Below are 25,376 nucleotides of genomic sequence, written 5' to 3' on the forward strand. Positions count from 1 at the left end.
AATTATTTTATTATAATTAAAACCATGGATAATATCCTTGAGTCTAATAGCAAAAATGCCTCACCAAAAGATTAGTCCTAATCGGAACATTTGAGAGCATTCTTAATCTTTTCAACTATTGAGATGACTAGTCGACTGGTAAGTTCCATAGTTTCCATATTTTGGTGTCGAGTTTTTGGTTTGCTTGAAATCAGTATTTGGTAACCAATAGTTAACAACGAGCCTCGTGATCGATTGGCATTTCCACCATTAGAAGTTTCAGCAACTTCACGACCATCTCCTGATATTAGAAAGCCTGAAGGCAGAATATGTACCATTGAGCCCTCTCCATTTACAATCCTTCTTGCATTTGTTACATCAATTGGAGCATACACAACATATGATCCCAGAGAATCTATGTAACTTTCTTGAAAAACCAGCACGTTGCTCTCTCTTGCATTGAGAGTCTGCTCCACATGAATATAGTAATGAATTTCATTAAATTTATTTTTATGAAAATAATTAATAACAATGACTTTTATTAGATTCTAAAAGGTAAATTCAGTATCACATATATTGAAGCGAAATTATTTTTTCTGCTATACACTTTAAAGCAATTAAAGAAATGTTTTTTTATGGGACATATGACTTAATTGATCAACCTACATTTTATTATTTTTATTTGTTGAACATGATATTTTATTTTGAATATTTATTTAATTAATAGAATATAATAAGTTTACCCCTCATATACTCTTATAAATTTTATTTTGTGGGGAAAATCTTGTCTAAAATTATAAACATAATACGATAACTTAATCTATTTAATTTGTTATTTTAATATGTATCAATTGCAAAATAAAACAAAAACATATCTTATTTTATTTTTTATATTTTATTATTTTTCATCTTATGATCAAACAAGCTTTAAAATGCATTATCTAATATATTCATATTTCCTTATAGTGAGTTTAATTAAATCTATTAATTTGAAGCAACATCTCTAAAAAGAACGAAGACGAGTTTAAACCCGTACGTGTTGGAGAACGTGTAAAATTAATTTATGCGTATAGTAATCTCCTACACTATATACCCAATAAACTTGCATATTTGACAATAAGCTTCACAATATTTAAGAATGTGAAAGACGCTTTCCTTTGATCTTTTATTTTTCCTATGACATGTGGATTGCAACCATTGTACTAAGAACGTGCTTTATCCATATATGATATATTCAAATACAACACTAATCAAATAAAAAGGATGGTAAAATTATATATACCTGAATAAATGAAATATGATTAGCAGCATTAGCTCCACCAATTGAGATGTACGCAATCTCAGCCGCTCGATTTTCACAGCAAAGAACATCCCACTGCGTGTAAGAGAAATAACAACTACATATCATTCTTGTAATGCAAGGTTAAAAAAATTGTAATTCTTTTATGAGAATTCATAATGAAAACTAAACAAAGAGTGAGATTAAATGAAAAATTTCACAATATTTAGATGACCAAGTAATAAAATCATAATTTTTTTAAGGATAAAATTTTTTACTGTCACACATGAGCACTTGCATGCATGCACTCACACATTTACGTTCGAATAATCAAAATAAAGATTGTATAATCTGTTAACCTTGTGTCGTCTTTTCGTACTATTGAGGAAGCGAAAAATATTATGAGGAGGGACAGGAAGCGAAATGGAAGTAATAGCAGTGGCAACAAAGCCATGCGGTTGGCCTGGTGTTGTGTTCATGCGAATGGAAACCTTAATCTCGTTCTTGTTTTCCTCAAGAAATGGTGTAGAATCCTGTTTTCGTGATTTCAAAATTTTACAAAAGCTTTGAACCATTCGATTAGAGAGGTTAATGACACACTTCCTTCCTTCAATTGACATTATCGCTGAACAAATGAAGACATAGATTAGCTATAGCATATTAAATGGATCAAAGAGTTGAATATAAATAATGTATAGGTAGCGAAGTGATACAATAGATAGTAACCTCTTTCAGCATCATGAATGGGTGAATTTTCAATTGATGAAGTGCATGCAAACCTCTCACACGTTCTTTGAAGTGCCAAAAGCCACCGTTTTGCTCCATACGCAATATTGTTACAAAGAAGATCTCTATAGAGGGGGCTTGTTTGCATCCTATCGTTCACTTTCACATGTTCAACCCAAGTAACCTAGAATAAAGCATATAATTTCATCATAAAAGCTTACTATAGTTGCCATTATTAAATATCAAAACAAATGTATTTCTTTTTATCAACCTTTGTTTTTTTAATGCTCCTTGCACTTTTTTCATAATCTTTCTCTTCTTTTTCTATCATATCACACCTATTATATCAAGGTCTTAAATTACAATTGTAGTGATTGCAAATTAAGACCTCTAACACCTTAATGTTGTAGACAAATATATATGACTGATGCAACCATGCTTAATAGTGGTCATGAATCATGATATAATTGCACAGTCCTCCAAAACCTTGATATTGTAGCCACAATTATAGTTGTAGAGTTCAATTTAACACCTTATTCAACACATATTATTTCATCTCCCATTTCTCTTATACATGCAATGTGCACAAATACCTACATAAGAAGTGCAAAATCCTAACTTTTTAATCACTAAAGTTTTCTTCCCAAAACATGTTTAGCATTTTGATATCATTAGTGACATATTTATTCATATATTTTTTATCCTTTTAAAAACGTGGTTGAATTAAACTGAGTGCTACATCCATAAAGATGACGGTGTTCACATTCAAAATTTGAGACATGTATTTTTCTCTAAATTTTTTTATAAATACCATGGAAGACCCATTTGGTAGTTGATGGATGATGCACCCAGAGGGAAGCCTCCTAGCAGAACAATGAGGAACGTGCCCTCCAAAGGAATCAAGTGACACATCAGCTATTGCCCATACGCCAACACCAACTACTTGACAATAACGAAGGAAGAAGAATGTCCGAGATGGCAATAGAGGTGAAAGAATGTGCATTTCTTCGTACATCTGAGGGGAAAAATAATCTTTAGTTACCATATGTCTATAAATAAACCATATATGCAATTAAAGGAAACATAGATAAAGTAATATTTGCATGCAATTATATACCACTTGCATGGCTCCATTTCGATTTGTTAACGAACCAGCATCAAGCACTTCGACTGTTTCTGCTTTTGAAACGATTGGTGTGAAATAATTGACCCATTTGTCCTGGAATGAAAGAGTATCATATTCTGGTGACTAAAATTAATTATAAAACTTTGGAAGATAAGTAGGAATTATTATATACGTTTATCACACACACATATATATATATATATATATATATATATATATATATATATAATAAAACGCAAACTTGGTTTCTAATTTATGGTGAAATGACTATAAAGTAAACTTTTTATTTTAGAGAATTTATTCATTTACAAAATTTTTTTATCTCTTTTTAAAATGAAGTGATGTAAAAGATAAAATATGTTTGCTGACTTCAATGATTGATGCTATAACTAACTTCTAAGCTTGCTATATATATATACAAATCTAGAAATAGAATTACATTAATTGTTCTGAATCTTTGTTTCATTCGAATATTACTAATTACTAAGTACAAACTGAAAATGGACCAATAACCAAATTCCTATTCCTAGTAAAAAAAAAAGAGTTTCTTTTTTCTCTCTCATATTTATTATTATTACTATAATAAATAATGAATGTAATTTTAAAAAAATAATAAAAAAGAAATATGTAAAAATAAAAATGTGAATTTCTATTTTTTTTTTTACAATTATACAAAAGTATAGAGTGAGGATAAATAATGAATTACACTAAAACTACGAAGATTTGTTTATTTTGATATTTGAAACAAATTCTGAAATTCTAAACTACCCGTTATCCAATAAAAACCTAAAATTCTTAATAATAAACTAAAATCTTCTATACGATTCGTTACAAATGCTTTTTGACTGATATAGTGAAGAAATGTCTTTTAGAGAATAAAATAGATAAAAAGATATTAATAAAAAAATGAATTGTTAATTTTTAACCGTTGATTTTTGTATAAACAGTTGTAAATACATTTTATTTTTTAAAGTACACTTTTCTCATATAAAGAAATCAAATCCTCACAAAGTATGCTATCTATCTAAATATAAAAGAAGGAGGATAGTGTTTATCAAGTGTTATAAGAAAGCTCACCGAATCTAAAAACATTTCAACCAATTGCATCGCACCAATCCTCACTATTTTTGAATCTCTTGAAGACTCTTCATGAGTATCTGGACCTTCCAAACTATCGTTAACCTTGGGAAACATTTTTGCATATCTTTCACGAATGAGCACAAATCCTACATCATCTGAAGACTTGGCCCATAAAAAGGGTTCACTCGTAAGCCTAAGGAGTTCTTCCATAGCAGCAGTTGCAACCTTTAATATCTGTGCCTTTTCCATCTCTGGAGATTCTTCACTTCCACTCATTGGGTCGCAGATTCCATTGTCATTCAAAGTTGCATCAGCTTGATCAGAATCACAATTATTGTTCTCTTGGTTCACCTCTTCAAGGGTAGGAGCCTGTGACGCAGGGAGAGACATCTGTATTTCCATGAACTTTACAAGAACGATTAGAAATATGCTGAAAATAACTCATGAATATATAAAATTATTCTCACACACATAAAAAAAAAAGAACCATTGTAGCCCTTCGATCACGGTCACACTTCATAAAGCTAATTAAATATATGATTCACATCAAAAGAAAATCAATCAAATTAGCAAAACTACTTGCTCGGTTTTTAAATATTAAAGTATGTTTGGACAAATATGTTAACTAAATACTTATTCAATATTTTTTTTTATAAAATAAGAGCCTGTACTTGATAAAATTACATAAACTGAAAAAATATTTAGAGGAAGGTTAGAAGTCACTTTTGTAGATTCAAATAAAATCTTCTAAAAGTTTCCTAAGTCCATGTCCTTCTTCTAGAGGAGTGGCATCCCAAAAGATGAGCCAAGTACACTGATCAAGAAGTTTGTATTCTTTAGTTTATTTCCAATCCAAATTGCAATGTTATATGCTTACTCAACCCGATTAATTTTTACGATATCATACAAGTAAAACATGATCAGCATTACTTAACTATGCTTGTAATACTCGCTTGAATGATGTGTATTATATATACTATAAAACAAATACATGATCACCTTTGTTTCAGTTCTCTTGTTCTGAAACCAATACTTTATTTGTTTCGGCTCAAGCTCAAGCTCCTTGGCTAATTGATCTCTCTGGGTTTCGTCTGGATTTGGGCACCGCTCGAAAAATCTTTATTTAAAAAAATGAAGACAAAAATCTCAAATTGATGTTAGTGTATTGATACAGAAATTAAATACTAAATACAAAAAGAATATGAAAAAAATAAATAAATACAAAAGAAGAATATTATTAACAAGCAAGAAAATTACGCTTCAAGTTGCCCTTGCTGATCAAAAGTTAGGTTGTAGGATGGCTTTTCCTCATTGAACTTTTGACTATCTTGATCCTTGTTAAAACCTTGAGAGCTCTCCATTGAAAAATCCATGTTTTTAAAGCTTAAAAAAAGGGCACCTGCAAAGAGTGAAGTTTTTTTCTTTTCTAATTGCCTCTGTTCTGTGTGTGAGAATCCTGACTTCGTTGGGCATCTTATATATGCCCGGCCTCTTCATATCTCTGAATTAAATGTAGCAAATTTTGCCATTGAATTTTGCATTCGATTGTAAATGAGAAAAATTTTAATTGTTTTTCCAGATATATACGCATTTACCTCTTTAACAAGGTTAGGAAATCATAGAGGAGTTTATGGAAAGTGATATGTATTGTGCGTAATGATATTAAATTTGAGAAAATATTAATTGGAAAGAAATTACAGTTTATATTGGTGGTTTTCAGAGCATTAATTCCATGTGTACCAAGATAATAATAATAATAATAATTAATTAGAAGACAGAGATGGAAAAGTGTAGAGGGTGAGTGCATAAATAAAAGAGAAGAACAGTTTTGCCCCAACGGCTAGCTAACTTGGTGCAATGAATTTGTATAATCAAAATATATGTCACTGACGCCAAAGTTTTAATTTTAAAATACCAAAAAAAATAAATTAATGAAATTGTATTGAGCAAGTTGTCTATTATTAAAGACTCATAATTAACGGGCACGATACATATTTAAAATATATTAAATTGGATATCTATCTATATATGATATTTTTATCTATATATATTCGAAAATTGTCTTTAATTAATAATTTTAAAAAATAAATTAAAGACATTAATTTATTATTAATAAAATTTTATTCAATTAATATTTATTCATAATAAAGAAAATATGAGACAATCAATGACATTAATATATTATTAAATATTAGCTTAATAATTAATATTGAATTATAATATTTTATTGTAAAATAAAAAACAAAGAGTAAAAATAATAGAGGCTTTTAATTTTGTATTTTGAGAATTTAAAACAATTATTTATTATCCAAATTTAAGTAGTTTCACATATCACTAGCTAGGTTACAATTCTATGAATGAAAAAAAAAATATAAATATTGAAAAAGTTATCTCCTTTAGAGTAAAAGAAACAAAAACTTTCTCCTCCCCTACCCTACCTCATGAGTAGGTTCATATACCTCAATTCGGATTTGTCAAGATTTAATACAACTTTTAATTATTATGGATAATAATTAAATTCAGACTTAATAGATATGTAAAAATTTACTCGAAACAAATAGACTTTATGTTCATGATTCTAAATTTGAATCTGTGTTAACCCATAACACTCCCCACGCACATACGCACACATAATTTTTTTTTTTTTACATATTTAGTATATTTATAATTAGAATAATCTTTTTTAACTGAAATAGATATCATAAATTTTACTATTTTTTAAAATCTTATTAATTAATATTATTATTTACTCGTTTGTAGAAAAAGACACATTACAATATTTAATTTAACTAATAATACGGTACACAATATTACACGTGGATACGAATCTTGATGCTGTCTTTTAAGTGTCTAGGATGTTGATTGAAAATATTAGAAATTATGATAAAACATATTAATAACAATTTTTAATATTTTTTCATACCTTAAGACAATTATTAACATTAGTATTTTATTTAAACCATTATACTTTTGAGTGTCACAAATTCAATTAGTAAACCTCACAAAACAAAGGCACTACACAAAATATAGTGAGTAAAGTAAGTGTGAACTTAGAAAATTCTCAAACCATATAGAATAATAGTTGCAAAAATAACAAGAGCATTGCTCACTACGTCCTCTAATTAATTGTAGTTCATTATTACCAAATGGGAAAAGTTTCTTTGTTGTTAATAATATCATTCATCATTCGTATTTTCAAGTGTAAGAGCCTTTTTGTTTACTCTCTAAAATGGAGTATGCTCAAAATTAAGTTAGAAGGGAAGTTCTGTGAAAGGAACAAAAAACCAGACTATTATAGTACAATTTCGTTTGAAACAAAAATATACAAACAGATTCGATTATTTTAAAGAGTTTGACATTTAAAAAAAAAAAAAAACTTGTAATAAAATCAATATATTTTATAGATTCAATGGTATATATTAACACTTTTAGAATTAATTAATTCTTAAAAAGGATTGAAAACTAGATTGTAAAAAAAAAATCTGTAGATATTAAATATTAACAAAATATTACTTTAAGAGATTATTTGTATACTCATTCACAACTTGTCTAAGGGTGAATACTTAAAAATAGGCATTTCTTCTTATCTCCTGTGACGTTTGATGCTTTACATAGTAATTAAAAAATGGTATTCTGAATTTTCTAAATAAGTTATTATATAATGTTTAATATTTTTTTATATAAAAAACAAATCATCAATTATTAATATTATTAACAAATATTTATATATTATAAATTATTATATTAAAAAATACTCATAATATTAATAGCCACATTAATGATTTATATATTAAGTAATAATATATTCACTTTATATGAATAGTAAATCAATCTTGTATTAATGCAAATATTATAATAAATATGAATATAAAATGAATAATTTTGTTAACTCAAACTAATAAAGTTAGATTTATGCAACAAATAATACTAAGATTCTATTAAAAATAATATTTATCACATTTATTACCTTTTCAATAAAATTTCATATTATTAGTTATTTAAAAATAATTTTTAGAGTTAAGGCTGATAAATTGAGCGATTCGAGTCTAGAATGATCTTTTATGATTTAATAAATAAAAAAAATATAATTAAAACATAAAAAAATAATGTTCAAGCCTAACAAAACTTATTTTTTAAATTTTTTATTTATATTTAACTTATATTAGACTTGATTAGATAGAACATCCAAATTTAATTAAAACTCAGAAATTAAAGTATAAGAATTATGTTTTGTTAAACACAATCCAATTGACTTGATTGGGTAAACCCATCTTATTAATTCAAACTAAAGTTATCAACAAAATAAAAATTTATATGTTATTTAAATACTATTGATATCGTTCACTAATTAAAATTAATTATATTTAATTAAAAAATTATATTTAAATTTATAACATATTATCCAAGTAAAAATTTAATTTTAATTAATAAACAACACTAAAAATACTGAAGTTTTATCTTTAACAAAATTCTAAAAAAAATTAATAATATAAAATATAATTTTTATACAAAATTAGAGGTGGCATTAATTATTTTAATTCTTTATAATTTGTTACTGAATAAATTTAGAATAGAGTTATAAAAATTAATAGTTATTTAATTTTATAAAATAAAGTTGATGAAAAAGAATGGACGAAGTACACCTTAAAAAAAAACACGCAGAGAGTGTGTTAACAAAATAAGATCTAAAAAAAATATTTGAAACAAGAAATAAAAATTTTCATAAATGATATATTTTGAAGGAGTGGCATGACCTATGCTGCTGGAATCGAAAACCAGACCGGATAACGTTGTCACTCTACTCTACCCACACTCTGTTCTGTCATTTGGATTTGCATAACTATTCACACTGCTACACATAACAACAACAACACATGCTTTAATTTTCCATTCTCAATTTCCAATGGCTTCTTTTCCTCTTTATCACCCAACCCAGACCTTCTTCTCCAACACCCAGGTTCATTTTTCTTTCCTTTTTTCCCATCCTTTTTGTGTCTCCTTATTTGAACCTCTTCCCAACTTTGTTTTCTTTCTAAACAGTTCAAAGGTTCGCGCAGTGGCTTCTTGTGCCGACCCACTTACTCATTTGGTTCTCATGCTCGAAACAAAGCACCACCCATCAAAGCTTTGGTTGATGCACCCCCATTTCCATTGTTTCGGCCTCCCCAAGTTGAAGAATCATCATCCTCTGAGGTAAAAATCTTTTGTTTTGCTTTTTTGGTTTTTCGCCTCGCACTTGTTTACTGGTTGGTTGTTGTTTTGATGGTTTGTAAGTAACACTGTTTCCATAATTTGACGTGCTTTTATGTTCACAACACTCAACATGTTAGAGTGCGGGCTGTTTCCATAATTTGATGCGATTTTATGTTCATAACACTCAATCTGGTAGAGCGACTGCTGTTTCCATAATTTGATGATGTGCTTTTATGCTCATAATACTTAATTTTGATATTTGGATGAATTCTTCAAGGGTCTTCTATTTTGATGAGACACTCAGTTAAGATTTTTCTTTCTTTTCTTTTTGTTAATTTTGTTTGTTCCTGTAGTTGGAGCCTGCAGATCCTGATTTCTACAAGATTGGTTATGTCCGAAGTGTGCGAGCTTATGGAGTTGAGTTTAAGGAAGGGCCTGATGGTTTTGGTGTGTATGCTTCCAAAGATGTAGAGCCTCTTCGCCGAGAAAGGGTGAGTAGCTTTAACATTGCTTCAAGTGATGGTACTCCCCTTACATTCTGCTAGATATAATCTTCATGACTGCTGGAGGTGGCACATTGTAAAATGATTGCATGTGTAGTCAACTTATAGGATTTTTTACTTAGTTATTTGTATAATATACTTTATGATTTTATTCAAAGTAGTTGTCCATGGATGTTTTCCCTAACGATGTATTTGGGCAGGTTATAATGGAAATTCCTCTTGAATTGATGTTAACCATAAGCAAGAAGCTCCCATGGATGTTTTTCCCTGATATAATTCCCATGGATCATCCAATATTTGATATTATCAACTCGACAAATCCAGAGGTAATTGGAATTCTCCTCTAAGTTCATTAGTTCATCATAAGATATAACCAATTTGCTTGGTTGTTTTCATGAGAAGTACATATGCTAACTACGTGCCACCCTTTGTTTTAACTGTCGTATCTGCTAAAAAAGTAAAAAGATCTTCTGGTCATCTGCTTAATGTAATTGTGCAAATCTTTGTGGCAGACAGATTGGGACCTAAGGTTAGCATGCCTTCTCTTATTTGCGTTTGACTGTGAAGACAACTTTTGGCAATTGTATGGCGACTTCTTACCCAGTGCAGATGAATGCACTAGCTTACTTCTAGCCTCAGAGGTGTGTAAAAAACAAATTGGTCTCTGTATCAGTTACCTTGGTTGGATAGGGGTATCCCTGTTTTGAACTTATTACTGGACAATTCTTTATATACAAGGGAGATCATGTATGTAATAGATGTTTAATTGTTCGAAGTTTTTTCCTTCAAAATATTTTCATGTGCTATTTCCATGTTGAAGTTGGATCATAAGACTGTGAAAATTAATTATTCTTAGTAATATGTTTTATGACATGCAAGTTGTCTACTGTCCTTCTGATGTTCTGCGAAGATTTAAGAGACCTTTTACTTTACTTGGTTCTTAGTTCTTACCTTAAGATATTTGACTGGGTTGTACAAAAATTAGGTTGGAAGAAATCAGCTAGCAACTTATTTTACTTTATGGATAGCACTTGACTAACTTTAACAACTTTCCTCTGCCAATGTTTGTAAGCTGTAACTCAAGTCATTGTAGGTTATATATATATATATATATGTATGTATGCATGTATATATAATGAAAACCTCAAAGATAACTATATAAATATTCATTGAACCACAAGATACATATCTTACATGTTTTGTGTTGGTCTGGAGTCCTTTGCAATTTTAAAGATTTTGTTCTATACACTTACATGCATTTGAATCACTACATTCTGGAACTTGGAACTTAAAATAGTTTTAGTAACGGTTTTATGATATCTCATCTGTTGATCTGTATCACCAGGAGGAACTTTTGGAGCTGCAGGATCCCCGTCTTGCTTCAACTATGAGAAACCAGCAACAAAGAGCCTTAGAATTCTGGGAGAATAACTGGGTATAGAGCAAATTGTCTTTGTTGAATTTGTTAGTCTTCCGTTATGCTTAAAACTTATTATGTTTTAACAAATTGTGTTAATCTCGTTTAGCACAGTGCTGCACCCCTTAAAATAAAGTGTCTTGCTCGTGATCCTCAAAGGTTCATTTGGGCTGTAAGTGTTGCACAGTCACGATGTATTAACATGCAGATGAGAATTGGTGCTCTAAATCAAGAAGCAAATATGCTGATTCCTTATGCTGGTGAATCCATTCACCTTAGTTAGTCTGACTAGATATGATACCTTTATTTACTCATGATATAATTAGATGAATCTTTTATCTTCATAATTTTACTTTAGTTCTATTTTCTGATGACGTGTATTATTTGTTTTTGGAGCAAATTTTCAATACTTCTATAGGATTTACTCCCTTTGAATTAATGTTCTAAATTTAGAAAATTCCTTATTTTTATTTAAAAATAAAACTGTCAAAAAATAATCATACGAAGCAAAAAGTTACAATTGTAATAGGAGTATGTATTATTATAAGGGAACTAAAAAAATTTCCCCGTTTGAGATGTTCATTAATATTAAAACTTGATGAACAAGTAGCATAAAATTATACATGGAGTGTTTTTTTTTGCACTGAAAAAAGAAGCATCAAACACTTTGAGCAGAAGCGAAAAATGACATACTTAGAATTTTTTTTTTTAACTTAGCTTGCTGATTAACTTAGTCTTATTTTTTCAGACATGCTGAACCATTCATTTGAGCCAAATTGTTTTTTCCATTGGCGTTTTAAGGACAGGATGCTTGAGGTTCTTACAAATGCTGGACAGCGCATTAAAAAGGGAGATGAGGTAAACCATTTGATGTTTGTATGAAAAATGTGTTCAATTAAATATCCTAGGAAAGAGTTCTATTCAAATAACAAATTGTATTAAAGTGTCTTGGATTAATTATTATTATTGCATTGGCATTAGCTTAATTATTTATTGTAAATAGGAATGCATTTATATCCTAGACGAATTTATAACCCATTGTTGTATCGTCTGTTCAGAAAGGAATACCATTCTTTTTTTAACCTCATTCTTCAAATTCTGAGATTTCTATAATATGCATTTTTATTGATGCCCTGCTTCTAGGGAATGTTACTAAGTGTAGATATATTTTATGTCTTGTAACATTAATTAATCTCACAAGGCAGGAGAAATATAGACAGATAGGGTGTATATCAAATGAATGCCAAACTCTCAATGTAGGCTAGTGTACAAAGGAACCTTGCATACTCACTATGGCTGTACATAGAATGACTTCTCCTATTTATAAGAGCTCCACCTCCTTAATGATATGATGATTATACCTAATGCAAGGTGATGGCTCTACAACCTTTGTTTTTCATTACTCTAATTATCTAAGCCATTTGCACCTTTACTTCTCATTGCTTCACATGTACTCAGTCTAGAATGTTATTGAATTCTAGAAACTTCCATAGTGTTCTAGAATGCTCTCCAAGGTGTAGGGTGATAACAATTGACTTTAGTAAGAAAATTAAGAAAAACAGAAAAAATAAAAGAATAATCCTCCTAAAGATACCCAGAAAAGAGAAAAAAATGAAAATAACAGAAAAAAGAAATGTAAAAAGAAATAAAGGCGATATTAGCTCAAGAAGGCTCTACAATTGCTTTGCATATTTGCTAAAGAAACCTCAAGACCACCCATTGGCCAAAAAATACTCACAAAAGCTAGAAAACAGGATCATATAGATAAGATAATCAGGTAAAAAATTTCCTTCTGAAGACTCTCATTTTATACTGTATTGATATATGCATCTAAAACAACAAAAGAGAGCAAAAGTCCACAACTCCTTGTTACTGCTAAAAACCTCTAGAACAAGGAGTAGAAAAAAAAAAGAAGAAGAGAAATTGAAGTTGAGAAGACAACCATTTCCTCAAAATGTCAAGCATCTTATGTCACAACTTCTTTCAATAGCTTTTGTGTAATTATATCTTCATATTTTGTACTTATATTCAATATTATGGAAATAGAAATTTATTGTTCCTAAGCTTGAAAATTATTAATTAGTCAATCTATTTATTAGATTGGTTAACATGACTTTAAAGCATAACTGCTTTTATGTTAGTGAAACTAAAATATTTCCTTTCTTGTTTATTTTCTTTGTAATTTGTATTCATTGTGGGACATGTAATCATGATTATGGTGTCAAAATTGTAACAGATGACAGTCAATTACATGAGTTCGCAGAAGAATGACATGTTCATGCAAAGATATGGATTTTCATCGCCTGTGGTAATTTTCTTTCCTTTTAAATCTTGATGAAAGGAATGTTCTATATTTTTTGGTTCTTTATCCTGAATATTTGTGGGCTGAGACCCTCAGCTATTGCAAGAGAAGCTCATGAAAATGTTCATTAATAAAGGGGAATAAAAAGAAAAGCATCATGGATGCCATTGTCAACCATCTATTATATCTATATAAAAGTTGGAGCATGACTGTGGAACTACAACATCAGATTTCCTTGTCTTTTACTTTTAAGCCATGTAGCAAAATCTAATCAGTGTTTTAGCAAAAAGGAGTCCTCTCTACGCTTTAGTTTTGGTTAGGTATTCAGGGTCCTTTCCAAAAACATGATATTAATTTCCTAATTAATTTAATTCTTCTTGCTTTGACCTACTTACCTATTCCTCTTTCTCTACTGTTGTGAAAATTTCTTTGCTAATTCTCTTTGTCCCTCGTTAGCACACTGGAGTTCAAGCACTCTTACGATCTGTACATATGACTGGACTGAAGACCATGACAAATCCCATTGGTGGGGAAAAGAGAAAAAAATCTTTCTCTCTCTTCTAGTTGAGCTTAAGTTCTCTTGACAAACTCTCGAGTGTTCACTTTGTTCCCTCTAATATTGTCATACAAAGAGCCACTCCTTTCAATAATTTGTCAATGTACACTGAGAATTTTCATCTACGTTTTTTTCCATTGAGAAATCCTATTATTTGATTTGTAGTAAGAATTGATCATTTTCTTACCATTTTCCATAATTACTATTACCAAAAAGATTTTTCATTTGAAAAAAAGGAAACCCTTATTATTGGATGACCATGATACTTCCCAAAAATCGAAATTCTTGATCAATGGAGGAACAATATCACCATTTTTATTACAATAGAAGCAGAAGTGATATCGATTATTTAAGAATCGAAGTCGATTTGCTTTATAAAAAGAGGATATCAATGAACTTCTATGAAATGGTTTCACGGGATTCAACCAATTGTCTTGGTCGTGAGATATCGTTGAGAAATAGGAATCCGTGCTGAATAGTTTTTGGATATCAAACAGACCTTCCTAGAAGGTAATTTTAATGTGGTCAATTTCCCTCAGTAGGATTCGAACCTAGATGAAGTTCTGACCATTTGTCAGAGAAAAAAGAACGATTGGCTCTTGCAAGATTCCCAAGAAATTCTTCAAGAAAAGATAGGTAATCTGTCTTTTCAAAACTATCGCCCTAAAAAAAAATATTATTGTGGTGGGTTCTGTTACAATATATATATATAAAAATAATAAGTATTCTATAGAAAAATAATAAGTATTTTTAATATATACAAAAAGTATCTTTTTATTGTATTCGGCTCAATCCTTTTCTTTTTTAATTGAAAATAAATAAGTGCCTCTCCTCTCTCCCTACAGCATTTTGAAAAGCCAAATGAAAGTCAGCATCCATTTTCTCTAGGGATAACGACATCTTATCTTTTGACTCTTCATTCTTTAATGCTTTCAAAACCTGGTATATGGAAATTACATGTTACTCTTGTTATTGGCAATCCGATTGTTTAAAAGCAGCAGTTGAAGTGTATGTATAGCATGTATCACTGAAAAAGACATATCATCTAAAAGTGAAAATAGAAAAGCACCAAATACACTAAACTTTCTCCCACAGATACAGTATCCTAGATTTGATGCCCCATCCACTGAAGATCCAACCTAATTTGCCTGAGAAAATTCGTCTCGTATCTTGTATTACTTGTTCATGGTCATGGTCACTGCAAAATAGTCCGTATGCAGGTGCTTCTTTGATGTATTTATGTGATTTTGTTCTTTTGCTGTTCTTGTGATGAACAATTCATGTAAACTTATATATGTTTCATGTTTGGTATTTAGATATATTGAATCTTGAAATGTAGTTCTAATTCTAGGAGTTGCTTATAATTGCAGAATCCTTGGGATGTGATCAAATTCTCAGGAAATGCACGTATTCATTTGGATTCCTTCCTGTCAATCTTCAATATATCTGGCCTTCCTGAAGAGTATTACCATAACAGTATGGACATTTGAATTTTCTTTCTGGAATCTGCTTCGTTACACTTTTGTATGTTCAAATTGGCATTATTGAGCATATCAATATGAAATTTATAACAGATCGTCTATCAAACCCTGGAGATACTTTTGTCAATGGAGCAGTCATAGCTGCAGCACGAACATTGCCAACTTGGTCAGATGGGGACGTGCCTCCAGTCCCTAGTGTGGAAAGAAAGGCTGTGAAGGAGTTGCAAGACGAATGCCAAAAGATGCTTGCAGAATTTGCTACAACCTCTAAACAAGACCAGAAATTGCTAGGTAATGATGTTTGTATCGTTGCACAAGAACGTAGAAACATGGAACTGATTGTGAATAAATAATTGTATTTTGCAATATGTTTGCTTTCTGATAATATATATCTTCCTAAAATTGGTATAATTTGCACTTTCTTTTAGCATAAGCTTGTTAATTTTACTATGTTTTTATATCAGTAATAGGAGTACACACTTGTGAGGTGATGTAACTGTAACATTGAAAGATCCTCCCTACTTATGCCTTAACTTGAAAATATTTTGGGTGATATTCTGGTTGTCCTGGAGTCAGTTGATCAATGTAACCAAAACAACTTCCATTTTGAGTTGGAGCTACAAATTTACATGATTACAATTATATCTGCTAAGTTAGGTTCATGGGTTCTATCTAGAGTTTGATCAATCGAGCCTCCATTGACCCCGGCAAGTTCACTAAATTTTAATTGCACCAAGCATGCATCTTGAGTCAGTTACACGATTCCAATGGGCAAAAAGCTCAACCACTTGTATAGTGGGGCTCTTTAAAGCATCACCTGATATTTATAAAATAGTCATGTAGTCCATCCACAAAAGCATGGACTCAACCGTATAAAATTATTATAAGATAAAAATTTACCAAAAGATACTATATTATATTGTGTTACTCTTCTATCTCTAGCTGACTTAGATTTTATAATAAAAGCTAATGCTTCGCTTACACACTGTGACCACAGATTCCATGACAGATGCTACAAGGACACTTGAAGCTGCAATTAAGTATGCCAAATTTACATCATCTAGCAGTTTTGCTACTTTTTTTTTTTAATTTTATTTTCAGTAACATCTTAAATCCTAAACCCCCTAATTATAGGTTTTTTTTTTTTTTTTTTTTTTTTTTTTTTGTGAATGCTACATGTGCAGGTATAGATTGCACAGGAAATTGTTCATTGAAAAAATCATCCAAGCATTGGAGATGTATCAAGAGAAAATACTGTTTTGATCCCAATCTTCTAACTGAAGAATAGTCAGGAAAATTTTGTCACTTTGCTGTATAACTGTAATCTGTGTCACTAAAAATAATGTTTATCCATGGACTGCATGTCATTCATTTGTTATGGTTTACATTCCCCCCCCCCCCCCCCCCAATCCAGACTGGAAATGAATCTGGTCAGAGGCCTGAGATATCAATTCAATGGTTTAACCTTGACTCAGACAGTTCAATTGGAAAAAGACAACATAAATCCGTTTTCCTTCCATGAAAGTAAAAATATAAAGCCCTAAATTTGATGTGAAATCAAATGACAATTTTTTATTATTTTTTGTGAAAGTAAACACGCGAACCTGAAAAAAATTATACAAAAAATATAAGCGAAAAACTCGAAGGTAGTGTCCTATAAACAAATTAAAACCAAACACAATGTAACATGAATTTTGTTTTATGATTGATGTATTTTAGAAAAGATAATTGAACATGACATAATTAAAAAAGTGACTCACTTCAATTCGATAATTAATGGAACTATTCAAGCGGAAACATACACCAATTTTAGTGTTATAACTGAACACAGCGGAACGTTCTGTTCCAAAAAGCAAAGTACTGCATAGTTCTGATAGAAACTCTATCGGATATTGAGGAAAGATTATCTTTATTATACCAAACTCCAGTACAATCCAGGTATTCGAGAGACCTTGTTCTCTCCCAATGCCTAAGGACCCCAATCCTCTTTCAATTCACAAGATATCTTCCTCCTCAGTCCTCTCTTCCTATTTATGGGGAACATGCTTATCTCTTCTAATTGTCCCCACTCAACTAACTGACTCTAAGTAATTAATCTACAAACAAACTATTTATTCTAACCAACTTAGGGCCACCTAAAAAATTTGTGGAGTAAAGGATGTAAGCAAAATTGTTATAGATTATTTCAGATATGAGGTACTGATGTTAATGTGTCATACGAAAGACAACATCAGGGATTCAGCAGATACAACGTTGAATTTCTTTCCAAATTGTTAGCTATCCAAATTATGTAACTATCCAGTTGCAATGATACATGATCTCAACTGAACTTCTCGCCCATGAAGGAGAGGGAAAATGGGAGTTGAGAGGAAGAAAAAACAGAGGGAGAGAAGGAGGAGGTTGAGATGAATTAATTAGAAAGAATCAATTTTTTACTATTCATTTTTTACCAATAATCCCCACAAGAGCAATTTCCATTTCTGAAATGATGGAACCTTCTAACATCTCTAAGAATGATTTCCCTGTCCATAATCTTTGATATGATTTTAGTGGCAACATGGCAATCATTGCAAACTCGAAGGTTTTTGGCAACTATGATGGTAGTTCCAGGAGGCGTATTTAAAAGGCCAAAAGCTATTGCCAGCCTCTCACTATGCCCGCAGAGCATCGTTTCTTTCTCTTCATCATTAACATTGTGAAGGACACAAGAAGTGTCCGGTATATAACCCTCCTTTCTCATTCTTTGGGACAAAGTTTCAAGATATTCGTGGAGTTCTTTGCTTTGGGGATGTGAGTCATCCCCTGCCAAGAACTTATGAACCTCATCACGATGCTCAATCCAGCTACAACCAGGTTCTTTTCTCACTCCCATTTCCTTCATTTTCTTTCGTACATCCATTGCCTGGTCCCAAAGTCCAGCTGAGGAGTACATGTTAGATAATAGAACATAATGGCTAGCCACATTTGGCTCCAAGACAAACAAGTGCATTGCCGCAATTTCACCAATTTCTAAATTCTGGTGGATCCTACATGCACCAAGCAAGCTACTCCATGCATCTGCTTTGTTCATATTGGATGGCATTGTATTGATCAATTTATATGCCTCTTCGATCTGACCAGAACGGCCAAGCAAGTCTACAAGACAAGCATAAAGGTCAGGGGTGGGTTCAATCCCATGGTTATCTTTCATGGTATGGAATAAATCAAGGCCTTCATCCACCATCCCAGAGTGACTACAAGCAGCAAAAATGGCAATATAGGTCACTTCATTGGGCCTTATTACTTCCCTATTGCCATCTTCTTCAGCTGTCATTCTTTTAAAAAGCTCCAAAGCCTCTTCCCCTTTCCCATGCATCCCATAAGCCATGATAATAACATTCCAGGTAATAACATTTCTTACAGGCATTTGATCAAAGACTATCCTAGCTATGTTTAGGCAACCACATTTTGCATACATGTCAACTAATGCACTTCCCACAGCAACATCAGTTGCCAGCATTTTTTTAACAGCGTAAGCATGAATCTCTTTCCCTTTACCTAATGCTGCCAGGGCAGCACAACCTGGAAGCACAGTCATTAGAGTCACTGAATTAGGCTTAAGGGGAATGCATTCATCATCCTCATAATCACCAAATGTGTTACTCCTATCTTTTCCTTGACCTTTTTGCATATCATGCAGAAGATTAAGTGCATCATCATGACGCCCACAGACAACACAGCCAGTGATCATCGTATTCCAAGACACTATATCTCTTCTGTCCATGCCCCCAAATATCCTCTTTGAAATTTCAATCCTTCCCATTCTAGAATACATGTCCATTAGTGCATTTTGCACATACTTATCCTTCTCCAAGCCCCTCTTCACGATGTAACCATGGATCCCTTCTCTGTCCAAAAATGCCTTACAACGCACACAAGCAGGCAAAACACTCGACAATGTGGTGGCATTGGGACAAAACTCCAAATCACAAACCATCTCAACAAAGAGCATCATGGCTTGATCATCATACTCATTCCGTGCATAACCTGCAAGCATAGCATTCCAAACCGCCATCGTCCTCCTCAAGACCCCATCAAAAACCAACCTACCCTTTTCAGCCTGCTTGCAGTTACAATACATGTCAACCAAAGCACTACCAACAAACGAGTTTTCAATCAAAAACTCATTCCTCAAAGCATAGCAATGTATTTCCTTCCCAATCCTCAACATCTCCAATTGAGAGCAAGCAGGTAGAACACTTGCCAATGTAACCCCATCTGGCCTAACCCCATCAACAACCATAAGGTGTAAATACAACAACGCTTCCTCAAACCTATCATTTTGAGAAAGAGAACTAATAAGAGTGTTCCAAGACACAATGTCTCTAGCATCAAACACACCAAACAATGCCTTCGCATCCTCAACTCTCCCCAATTTTGCATACATAGTCACCAAAGCATTGTTGGTGTATGATCTCCAATCACCATTCCTCAAAGCGTACGCGTGCACTTGCTTCCCGAGCCGCACGCCGCCACGCACGTGCGAACACGCGTGTGCCACACTTACCAAAGTGAACGAAGTGGGGTCCACATTTTCAGACAGCATTAACCGAAACAACTTCAGGGACAGGTCCCACTCCCCGAAGCGACACAGGGTGGCTATCATGGAGTTCCACGACACGTCGTCTCGTTCAGAGATTCTGTCGAACACGTGGCAAGCCCCGTCGAGATCGCCGCATTTGCCGTACATGTTGACGAGGGAGTTGGCGACGGCGACGGAGGAGGAAGCGTGGCCGAACTTGAAGACGTGCGCGTGGAGCTGCTTCCCGAGGTTGAGGTCATGGACGCCGGCGGCGGCTTTGAGGACGGCGGGGAAGGCAAAGTTGTCTGGGGGAGCGGCGGCGGCGAGCATGGCGGCGTAGGTGGAGATGGCTTGGCGGAAGGTGGTGGAGGATTGGGCTTGGGAGCGGAGAAGGTCGATCCATTGGGAAGGAGAACAGGGTTTTGTGGCTGTGGCGGTGGCGGTTGGTGGAGGGTGGTTTTGGAGGGAAGAAGGATAAGGGAGGGGCAGTTGGGTAAGGCTAAGATGTGAGTGCATTTTAAATAACACTCCTTTTTTTGGATACTTTATCTGCTATTTATCTTTCTCTGTTTCCCTCTTGGAAATAAAATATCGTACATCATTACTGTTCAATTTGTCACTGATAGAGAATGCAACACATAACATAACATGTTGTATACATTTGAAACATTTGAAAATTATATATACAAAAAATACGGTTTTTTTTAATTATGAAATATGAAGTTTCAAAATCACAATTTTAAGTGCAAGTGTTAACAGAATAACACAAAATTTATAAAATTATGAATTTTTTAAAAATACTAAAAAATTATTACTGACACCGCTGATTTTTTAAAAAAATTCATATTTTTATAATTTTTTTTAAAACATAGGGATGAGAGAGATAAATATTTCCTTGCATTATAACTATCGAAAATATCTGCTAACTGGATAATTTGTAAAGAAAATTAGGAGACGTGCATAAATTGAATATTATTGAATACTGATAAAGATAACAATTTTCATATTGTTATGAAAATAATCATTCATTCTCATAATTTGTCAGTATATTAAATTTATTTACTGAATATAAATTATGTTGAGTAATCTGCAGGAAGCTAAAATATTCGGTAAACATTTACACGTAAATTTGACACTTGATTCAATCCAAAATTTTAGGATATTAAGTATATGAATTCTTACCAATTATCCATGGCTCAATTTGTGAATTCATATCCAATATAAAACTTTCTTCAATCTCACTCGACACTGTACTTAGTTAGATTTATTAAAATCTTCATCCTATATTCTTATTAAACAAAATCATGAATTGTCTTTGACTAAAATACTGAACATCCTTATTATAATAAGATTCTGCGTAGTTCTAACGTGAGACAGAGAAATCCAAAAATGGGGATTACAACATTAGCACCAAGAATACCTGCAGCCAAGGTTTCAGGCATCTTCATATACCCAATCAAGTCTTGCCGTGGAATTTCTGTTTCTCATGCTCCCCTCACTCCTGCTGGTAATCTTTCTTTCTTTAACACTTCACACTTCGATTTGTTTCCAGTGGAATACAAACAAATCTTTAGGATTTGGATATACAGTTTGATTAAACGCTAATTCATTAAGCTGTTTTTAACCGATGATTTATTTTGTCTATTTAACTATGAAATTGTTGAAATAAGCTGAAAATATTCGTTTCATTTAGAAGCTTATTGAAATAAGTTAAAAAGAGTTTGCGAGACTTTTAAATAAACCTTTTCAAACTGGCTCGAATGTAATATCATTATGTGATAGGATTTCAATGGGATCGGCAATGGATGGTGGTGAATTCCCAAGGAAGGGCATACACTCAAAGAGTTGAACCAAAGCTTGCATTGGTTGAGGTTGAACTGCCTACTGGTGCACTTTTTGAAGACTGGCAACCTAAGCATGATTCCTATATGGGTTAGATTTCATTTTCTTAAGCCATCATAAGCTCCTCACAACATATGATAATTTTTTAAATAGTTTTTGAATGCCCAATTCAATTCTCTGCCCCTAAAACGTTGCTCAAATGGGGAAGATTACTCAAGTCATTATAAGAAGTAGTTTGGCCATATGCTATGCCCATCTGGGATATGTCTTTGCTTGATCAGCTTTTTCCTCTCATTTGTTATCTTATGGCGTTTGGACAAGATTAGTGGTTTCAGTTTCTGCATTTTGTTTTGGATATGATGTTTAAACTTCATTTTTGGCGGGGAGGGGGTGTCTTTGTTAGATATTCAGAGGGATTGGCATGCGTTGTTTCAAGGTTCTTGATTTTTTTTTCTGGCTTTTTTCCTTTTTGTCTTTTCTGCCTTGAGAATTTGTTATCTTCTACTTTTGTATCCTTCTCTTCTTTCTGTAGAGTGTCGACATCATAGCATCAATTTGTTGGATTGCTGTCTCATAGCATTGAAAACTGTAGAATAAGCCATAGCATTCTCAAATGTTTATGAGACAGCAATCCAACACTCCAACACTTTCTTAGCGAGTTCATTGTTTATGAAAATAAAATACTTCATTTCTCCTTTGATTGATGCTTTCCTTGTGTTTCTCTATTTTGAAAAGAGATTACGGTAGTTGAAATGCTGATGACTTTTGCTTCGTACAATTTTCATGATCATGAATGCTTTTGTTTTTGTTTAATAAATATCAAGTGCCACTACCTTCATAATACAGTGTTGAAAGCTCCTGGGATGCAATCTCTCAAAGTTTGTTTGGGTAATCGACAGCGTGAAGTAACAAATGCTGTCACAGTATGGGAGTGGACTGGATCTGCCTGGGATGAGGGAGCTGAAGCATCACAGTGGTTCTCAAATTATTTAGGAAAACCCTGTCAACTGGTCCGCTTCAACAGTGGTAGGTCTTTGAAATTATGAAACCTTGAAGAATAACTGAATAAGATTATGAGAAGAACAAAAAATGTGAAGATGAGCACACAAACATTGCTTGGATTAACTTGGGCCATTGTATATCAACATGCATTGCATTGATTCATTAAGATGAGCACATTTCTACTTATTTGTCCCATTTTTCTTTTTTGTTTTGAATGATAAGGCTGGTCAGCCTTGTAATCTCCCACCAATCCTGCGGCTACCATTGCTAGCAGCTGCTGTGGCTAGCAAAATATGGCTAGCCAAGCATTTTGCAATTACTGTAACCCATGTATAGAAAATAAATCTTGTTGGTATTTTAGTCCCTGTACTGAAAAAGGCAAAAGTTAAACTATTGAATTTCTAAGTCCTTAGTTCCTACTTAATTATTGAATTTGTAGGTCCTTAATTTCTAAATGAGTTATAGTAAAGGCAAAGAGTTCAGACTCCTCACTCCTAAAGTCCTACTTCATAAACTCTTCCAACTTTGAACTTTTCATCGTGTCTGATGTTGTCTTTTGTGTTTGATACATTCAGAACTTCAGATTTTAACTAATGAAGTAGGACCGAAAATTTTCAAATAAGTTTGTTGTTTTATGTATATATTATTGTTATTTTTGGTTATAGTAAATGTGTTTAATATAATGTGAACCAAACTACAGTGTTGCCCTGAGTATGTAATGCACAATGGGGCCATGAGCCCATCGTGGCATCAGTGCATTGAATGACATAAATAATTACAATAAATTTCCACTTTAATCTTACTACACCCTATAATTATGATGAACATCTTTAATGTTTCCAAATGCAGCATCAGAAGTTAGACAAGTGGATCCTGATTATGCTGGGAGACATCATCAGACCCATTTCTCTGATGGTTATCCATTCTTACTATTATCTCAGGTCAGTCTAGTTGATAAATGAATCTAATTTAACTTATATTCTGATTCTTTACTCAGTATTTGTCATTTATGGCTTTCAGGGATCATTGGATGCACTAAACAAACTTCTAAAGGAACCCTTACCTATTAATCGTTTTAGACCCAAGTATTGATTTTTCAATGTCTTTTGGTCAACTCCTTAAATTATATTATTTCATAAAATTCATTACTAATTTGACCGCAAGATACTGAATTGATCTTTAATGGATTATTAAATCAAATAATTGAGACTTGGGTACTTCACGGTGCAGTATTCTTGTTGAAGGCTGTGAACCATATTCTGAGGACTTGTGGACAGAGATCAAGATAAACGGGTTTTCATTTCAGGGTGTCAAGCTGTGCTCTCGTTGTAAGGTGAAGAGTTCTACTCTGTAACTTCCTATCTATCATTATGCTCCATTGTAACAAGTACCAGATGATTTCTGCTAACAATTTTAGATTCTAACTCGTACCAATATGACATACATAGATTAACTTAGGTGGTGGGCAGAACTTGAATTCTGTTGTGAGCCTTTCATTAGATAAAGAAGTAAGGAAGGAATAATACTTTCAATTAGAGTATGGTGGTGGTTGTGTCGTGGTCATCTTCATATCATTCTAAATCAAACAAGACTAGATGAAACTTCATAATTGTTGAATATGTTATTAGTCTTGTAGCCTAGATCAGTGTCCAGGATCATGTACATTTTGATTAAATAGGTTAGACTCATGATTGATGCTGTATCTTATGGTCAGTTACCCACAATCAATCAAGAGACTGGGATAGCTGGATCTGAACCAACTCAAACTCTTATGAAGATTAGGTCTGGCAAAGTCATTAGACCAAATGCAACAAATAAAAACAAGGTAAGGCATTATGTGCCCAAGCTCTGATTGAACATTCTTTTGGTTTTAATGATGTGAAATGCTTCTGCAGGTCTACTTTGGTCAGAATATGGTGTGGAACTGGATGGATTCTTCTGCTAACGAGAGGGGAAAATTCATTAAAGTGGGAGATCCTGTTTATGTTCTCCAAAATGTATCTTCTGCTACGGAAGCAGCTGCATGAACTGTGTCTGCAGGATCTGTAGCAATTGTGCTTGATTGGGAAGGATTAATTTTGGAAAATAATCACTTATCTTTTAACAGCTTTCTCAATAAATTGTAAAGTGATTATTTTCTTAAATAAGTTAAACCAAAGTGTGTACGGACATTTATAAGGCTACAATAAAACAAACTTTATAAAACACAAGTCTATTAGGAATTACTTTTTGTACCGTTTTAAAAATATAATTTTAAAAGAGAATTTAATATATTCTAAAATTAAAGTTCTAGAAGAGTGCTTAAAAACTAGTCAAAATCTAATTTTGA

General features: G+C 32.4%; 4 protein-coding genes across 6 annotated transcripts; 2 read left to right on the forward strand and 2 right to left on the reverse strand.

Moving 5' to 3' along the window:
- Positions 1-77: 77 nt before the first annotated feature.
- Positions 78-5,563, reverse strand: LOC113852280 (homeobox-leucine zipper protein HDG9-like). The gene is made up of 9 exons (XM_027482517.1): positions 5,448-5,563; positions 5,190-5,307; positions 4,188-4,580; positions 3,102-3,203; positions 2,796-2,999; positions 1,985-2,168; positions 1,618-1,883; positions 1,262-1,354; positions 78-446 (listed from the first exon to the last, which is right to left on the reverse strand). The coding sequence occupies exons 1-9, from the start codon at positions 5,561-5,563 to the stop codon at positions 78-80; spliced, it is 1,845 nt and encodes a 614-aa protein (XP_027338318.1).
- Positions 5,564-8,916: 3,353 nt separating this feature from the next.
- On the forward strand, positions 8,917-17,010 carry LOC113864618 (protein PLASTID TRANSCRIPTIONALLY ACTIVE 14). Of its 3 annotated transcripts, XM_027498563.1 has the most exons (14): positions 8,972-9,147; positions 9,231-9,383; positions 9,737-9,874; positions 10,087-10,212; positions 10,399-10,415; positions 10,509-10,527; positions 11,232-11,321; positions 11,413-11,563; positions 12,052-12,161; positions 13,540-13,611; positions 15,532-15,637; positions 15,733-15,933; positions 16,640-16,682; positions 16,827-16,958. In XM_027498563.1, the coding sequence occupies exons 1-14, from the start codon at positions 9,094-9,096 to the stop codon at positions 16,903-16,905; spliced, it is 1,359 nt and encodes a 452-aa protein (XP_027354364.1). In that variant the 5' UTR covers positions 8,972-9,093; the 3' UTR covers positions 16,906-16,958. The 3 variants fall into 3 exon arrangements, with proteins under 3 accessions (XP_027354355.1, XP_027354364.1, XP_027354346.1); XM_027498554.1 differs by having other exon boundaries at positions 8,917-9,147; positions 10,399-10,527; positions 15,736-15,933; positions 16,827-17,010; XM_027498545.1 differs by having other exon boundaries at positions 10,399-10,527.
- LOC113864630 (mitochondrial amidoxime reducing component 2-like) lies at positions 14,086-25,246 on the forward strand. The gene is made up of 9 exons (XM_027498575.1): positions 14,086-14,091; positions 21,581-21,710; positions 21,986-22,135; positions 22,892-23,071; positions 23,897-23,988; positions 24,068-24,132; positions 24,278-24,380; positions 24,762-24,872; positions 24,943-25,246. The coding sequence occupies exons 2-9, from the start codon at positions 21,593-21,595 to the stop codon at positions 25,072-25,074; spliced, it is 951 nt and encodes a 316-aa protein (XP_027354376.1). The 5' UTR covers positions 14,086-14,091; positions 21,581-21,592; the 3' UTR covers positions 25,075-25,246.
- LOC113864611 (pentatricopeptide repeat-containing protein At3g57430, chloroplastic) lies at positions 16,817-20,753 on the reverse strand. The gene has a single exon (XM_027498532.1). The coding sequence runs from the start codon at positions 20,717-20,719 to the stop codon at positions 18,089-18,091; it is 2,631 nt and encodes an 876-aa protein (XP_027354333.1). The 5' UTR covers positions 20,720-20,753; the 3' UTR covers positions 16,817-18,088.
- Positions 25,247-25,376: the final 130 nt, after the last annotated feature.

Source organism: Abrus precatorius, unplaced genomic scaffold (assembly GCF_003935025.1).
Source record: "Abrus precatorius isolate BTA unplaced genomic scaffold, Abrus_2018 Scaffold10, whole genome shotgun sequence".
Classification (NCBI taxonomy): Eukaryota; Viridiplantae; Streptophyta; class Magnoliopsida; order Fabales; family Fabaceae; genus Abrus; species Abrus precatorius.